The sequence below is a fragment of the Haematobia irritans genome, chromosome 4, assembly GCF_050003625.1.
Source record: "Haematobia irritans isolate KBUSLIRL chromosome 4, ASM5000362v1, whole genome shotgun sequence".
Classification (NCBI taxonomy): Eukaryota; Metazoa; Arthropoda; class Insecta; order Diptera; family Muscidae; genus Haematobia; species Haematobia irritans.
The window spans coordinates 137,159,145-137,165,391 of NC_134400.1; the positions used below are offsets into that span (position 1 = coordinate 137,159,145).

Sequence of the window (6,247 nt, forward strand, 5' to 3'; positions counted from 1 at the left end):
TGTACAAAATACAAAAACAACAATGGAATGCAGTAGTTTAAAGAACCAGTGGTATAACAGATTAACATTGAGAGATCAAGTCTCTCTGCTTACAAGAAGTACATCATAGGCAATAAAATAGCAGAGTTTTATATATTTCAATTCAATTTAAAATTATCGATAATTATTTAATAATGATGAACCTAAACTAAAGGGCCGCAACATAGTCCCCACCTTGGAAGTTTCTTCCAAAACAAACGAATTCATTGCGGCTATTCTAATGGTAAAGGGCAAATGCGATTAATGCCTCTCTTAAGTATTCCTCTTTTGGTTCGCAGTGTCACCACACGTATCAACCCATCAGCACCACTATGAGTTTCAACAACTCGTCCCAACATCCAGTAGGTGGGTGGCAAATTATCTTCGGATATAACTACAAGTGTTCCCACACTGACGCTCTTCTCCTTCGTATGCCACTTCATTCTGACTTGCATCAAAGTCAAGTATTCTTTTGACCACCTTCTCCAGAAGACAGTATGTACAGCTGAAATTCGTTTCCATCGGTTAAAGTGGGAGATATTTAGATCATTTTCTTCAGAGTGGTCTGGTAAGGAATTGAGTGCTCTCCCAATTAAAAAATGCCCTGGGGTAAGTGCATCCAAGTCATTGGGATCAGGCGACAGAGGGCAGAGAGGACGTGAATTCATCACAGCTTCAACTTGGGTGACAACAGTATTCAGTTCTTCGTAGGTTAATGAGGCTGCATTGGTGTGTCGCACAATTAGTTGCTTGGCAATTTTTACGGCACTCTCCCACAATCCTCCAAAATGTGGTGTTCGTGGGGGTATGAAATGAAACTGCACGCCTCTCTGTGAGCACTCCTGATCAATATTTCGTTTTCCATCTTCGTCGAATACTGCTCTCATAGTATTGTTCAATCTTCTAGCAGCTCCCACAAAATTAGTTGCGTTGTCGCAATACAAGTGCGAGCATAAACCTCTTCGGGCGAAGAAACGCTTTAATGCTAATATAAAGGAGTCGGTACTCAGATCGGTTACCACTTCTAAGTGGCAGGCTTTCGTTTGAAAGCAAACAAAAATAGCAAGGTATACTTTATACGGACGTTTGCCTCTTATTTTGTAATGGACGGATATGGGTCCAGCAAAGTCCATACCTGAATGAAAAAATGGATTTTCATTTTTATTTACACGGTGTGAAGGCAAATCACCCATAAATTGAACAAGAGGCTTAGGATTATGTCTGAAGCAACGCAAACATCTTCGAACAACCCTTCGCGCTATTTTTCTAATATTTAATATCCAAAAACGCTGGCGAACAAAGGCCATTAAGGCGGTAGCTCCTGGATGTAAATTAAATCTATGAATATAATCGACTAACGAAGTAATGATAACATGATTTCCCGGCAATAGGATAGGATGTTTTACTTCGAAAGGAAGCTCTGCCTTTGTCAAGCGACCGCCAACTCTAAGTAAACGCAATCTCGAGTTGTCCAAAAATGGATTTAGCTTTTGAATAGATACTAAATTTGCACTTCTATTTAATATTAGATTCTGTTTCTCTTCAAAAAAATGAATATTTTGTATATTGAAAATTATGTACTCTAAACCACCGTTCAATTCTGGAATTGTTAAAAAAGATTTGTGGCTAGAGGTGAGCTTTGAATTAATGCTCATGCGCCATCGGTATATGTAAGCAAATACTCTCTGTAATTTAGGAAAATTATTACTGAATTTACGGGTGGACACCAAGTCAATACGTTCATCACTAGCAGTAGCTGTTAAAGTAAATTCCGCCCTGCGCTCCTCCATCTCTTCAGAAATTTGCAATGGTTCAGAACCCATTATTGGCCACGACTCCTTCAAATTGTTCAAAAACTTTGGACCCTTGAACCAAAGTTCAGAAGTCTTCAGTTCAGAGGGGTACATACCGCGAGAAACAATGTCTGCTTGATTATCACGACCTTCAATTTTGTACCAATCCTGGACTAATGATGTACTATGAATCTTGCTCACTCTATTAGCTATGAATGTAGACCATCTAGATGGGTGTGACGCTAACCATTGCAAAACGAGTGTCGAGTCAGTCCAATAAAAGGTAGCAGGGTTACCGAAGGCAATGTATTTCTTCACCCTATTCATAAGACCAGCTAATAACACTGCACCTTGAAGCTCTAATCGCGGCAGCGATAGAGACTTCAATGGGGCCACTCGCGATTTAGACGCTACTAAAACCACCGTGATTTTTCCATCTGCGTCGCATGCCCTAGCGTATACAACAGCTCCGTATGCCCTAAGAGAAGCGTCCGAAAATCCATGTAATTCTATCGAGACCATTTCACCCGTACTCCAAAACGATCTATCAAATTCAATCTCACTCAGAATAGGAATTTCCTTCCTAAAACGTATCCAACGGGTAACTAACTCCTGAGGCAGTGACTCATCCCAATCCAATTTCAAACACCACAAATGTTGCAGAAAAATCTTTCCTAAAACAACAACAGGATTTATTAGTCCCAATGGGTCATATAGTTTGGCCACCTCGGAAAGTACAATTCGTTTCGAACATTTCGTATTTTGAACATCAACATATGAAAATGAAAAAATATCTTTTCTTGAGTCCCACATTATCCCGAGGGCCTTCGCACAATCCTCGGTTTTTATATTAAGGCATTCAGGTGTGAAATTGAGGTTGATACAATTAGATCTCCACTTGTGTAGATCGAACCCTCCTGAACTAAGAATTTCAATGATTTCATCTTTCAACTTCAATAACCCTTCCATAGAATTAGAACCCGCAAGCATATCGTCCATATAAAAATTCTCCAAAATAGCTTGGCTACCCAATGGACACTTTTCCTTAAAATGATCGGCCAAATAATTCAAACACCTAACCGCTAAAAAAGGGGCGGCACTAGTGCCGTAAGTTACTGTTCTCAATTTCAAAACTTTGATTGCATCCGTTTTTTTAGGACGCCACAAAATGCATTGATACATGCAATCGTCCTCGTGGACCAAGACCTGCCTAAACATTTTGGCCACATCTGCCGTTATAACGTACCTATATGAGCGAAAACGTATCAAAATATCAAAAATGTCTGGCTGGAGGCGAGCCCCGACCAGTAAATGATCATTTAAGGAGAAACCGTTATCGGTTTTAGACGATGCGTCAAAGACGACACGCAATTTAGTCGTTGAGCTCTGCAACCGAAAAACAGGGCGATGAGGCATAAAGTACCTGACTGAATTTATGTCGACATCATCAGATAGAGTTTCTAAGTGTCCCAAAGACTCATACTCATCGATGAAATTTAAATATTCGTTCCTCAATTCTGAGTCTAGCTCCAGTTTACGCTCTAAATTCAAAAATCGTTTAAGTGCAATATTATACGACTTTCCAAGTGAACAGTTTAACTCACGGAACGGCAAACGAACAATAAAACGCCCAGACTGAGATCGTTGTACAGTAGAAATAAATATATCTTCACACATTTGGTCGTCTAGAGAAAGAGGGGAAACAAACTCAGGTGAAAGTTCCTCACAATACCAAAAACGCTCCACTAATTCTCGCAACTTACCATCATCGTCACGAATGCCATTGGAGGCTACAAGGGAAGTTACTTCGGAATCAGTATTGCAGTCTCCAACCACAATCCACCCTAATAAAGACTTCTGTAATATCGGGAGATGGTCTGCCAACTTAATCTGTCCAACTGCCAACAACTTGAAAAACACCCCAACACCTAAGAGAACGTCAATTTCACCTCGCTGATGAAAGTAGGGATCAGCTAACTTTATGTTATTTGGCAAATTCCAATTCTCCACATTTACTTCACGGGTAGGTGAATAATTGGTAATAACCGGTAATATATGCAAATCTAGTTTGCAACAAAAATCCGTTACCCTAGACTTCATTAGCGTATTCACTTTGCCCTCTATATGGGAATTAGAATTCCCTATGCCACTTACTAAAGTAGAAGAGCTTTCACTAGGTAACTTAAGAATACTAACGAGTTTTGAAGTGATGAAGTTCAATTGACTTCCCGAGTCCAAAATGCATCTAATTTCTCGAAACTGTCCTTTATTACCCCTAACTAAAATCCTGGCCGTAGCCAAAAAATTTGACGTAGCCTTAGAAATCATTGGACTGTAAAGAACTGCATTGAATCCACTGTCCACTAGATCTGTCTCTTCCGAAGACTTAGACATCCTGAGATTTTCTCTGTGTAGCAGAACATGGTGAGGTTTCCCACATTTCTCGCACTTCTTACTCTTGCACTCTCTAACGGCATGATCAGCCTCCAAACACAAAATGCAAATCGAAAACTTCTTAGCCTCAAAATATTTTTGTTGAGGGGAAAGAGCTAAAAATTTCGGACATTGGAAAATTTTATGCGAGGCATTGCAAGAAGGACAACATAATTTGCCCCCTCCAACCGATACGGAAAGAGCCTTTGCCTTTGCCTTACGCCCTGAAAATTTACAAGAATTGCGCCTAATGCCACTACTTCCACTATGATCATAATTCGCCTCGCAGCTTTCAAGAGATAAACACCTTTTGACAAGAAATGATTCCAAAATATTCCACGATGGCAGTTCCTCGACCTTGGAGCACTCATGCCACTTCGCCAAAGTCACATCGTCTAGCTTCAAACGAGCCAAATAGAAAACCATCATATTCTTCAACTCCTCAGGGGAACCTAAACTTTCCAAAGAATGCAAGTGAGAATTTATTACATCAATCAACCTACGAATTGACTCTGAAGAGGGTACAGATATTCGTTCCAAATCAAATAATTCCTTCACATGGGACTGAAAAATCACAGATCTGTTCTCAAACCGTTTCTTAAGTAATCCCAATGCCTTAACATAGTTAGCTCCTGTGAGCTCCAAAAACTCTATAGTTCCCAAAGGGATCGGACCTAAACAAGATCTAAGATGAATAAATTTCGACAAGTCATCTAAATCATGGTCAGAATCTACAATTGAGGAGAACGTATTAAACCAGTTTGTCCATTCGGTATATTTGCCAGAAAAGTTAGGCAATTTTAACTTTGGCAGATTAGATGATCGACTTGGCACCACATTAGTATTATTTAGAGTTTGATTACATAATACTGACTCATGAGTATTAGATGCACGCCTGTCCTTTTGCTTCATAGCAGTCAAAATTTTTGATTTTACATCACAATATATTTCCTCAAAACGTTGACGCTTGTCTAATTCACTATCCTCTTCCGACTCTTGTTCAATTGATGTTTGAATCGTGCATAATTGAGTAAATACTGATTCGATCAAACTTAAGCGAGTTTCAAGCTCGGACAAATTCATTGAGGCATGATTTTTAAAAATGTACGATTTGCTTCGATTCAAGGAATTAACCAAACAATCCCTTGATTTTGGAAGATCTTGTTCCCTTTTAGCCCCTTTAACCATTATCACGCGTATAAAGAAAGTATATATTGCCTTTTCTGTTTACTACAAATTAATACCTTTTAACTGGAACCCTTCTTTATAATAGGTTCAAGCGTTTCCAGAGAAATGGCACAATATACTCACAACTTCTATTTAGAGCAACTTGTAGTCTTGTATAATAATACTCGGGTTACTGGAATAAATGGCCGCTAGTGAGACAATTCAATTTTTACGATGAGATTTACAAAAAGTTCGTATAAATCTTAAAATTTCTTTTTGGACCTTGTTATGTCCCTTCTCGGGCGCCAATGATTACGCTGGGAAGCTTTTTTCCAAACGGAGTAACTACACCGCAGTGATAAACCAAAAAAATGGAGGACATCGCCAAAAAAAAATGAACTTCAAACGGTTTGCTTGTCGATGTAACACTAAATTTATTTCAATTTTTATTTTTCACGCTTATGTCTATTCCGTTTTAAATCATTTGCTACTGTTCTGTTTGTCTCCTATATATTCAGCCAGATTTATGTACAAAATACAAAAACAACAATGGAATGCAGTAGTTTAAAGAACCAGTGGTATAACAGATTAACATTGAGAGATCAAGTCTCTCTGCTTACAAGAAGTACATCATAGGCAATAAAATAGCAGAGTTTTATATATTTCAATTCAATTTAAAATTATCGATAATTATTTAATAATGATGAACCTAAACTAAAGGGCCGCAACACGCTCTAGGACGCTTAGTTTAGGAGATATGGGCAAAAGAAGTTTTTCATATAAAAATTTCAATTTTTTTAGGTTTTGGGTGGATTTTTCAATTTTTTGAGGGTGGT

At 38.6% G+C, this 6,247-nt stretch overlaps 1 protein-coding gene across 1 annotated transcript; it reads right to left on the reverse strand.

The window, feature by feature from the left end:
- Window positions 1-251: 251 nt before the first annotated feature.
- LOC142235779 (uncharacterized) lies at window positions 252-5,432 on the reverse strand. The gene has a single exon (XM_075307038.1). It carries the CDS (start codon window positions 5,430-5,432, stop codon window positions 252-254), a length of 5,181 nt encoding a protein of 1,726 aa, XP_075163153.1.
- Window positions 5,433-6,247: the final 815 nt, after the last annotated feature.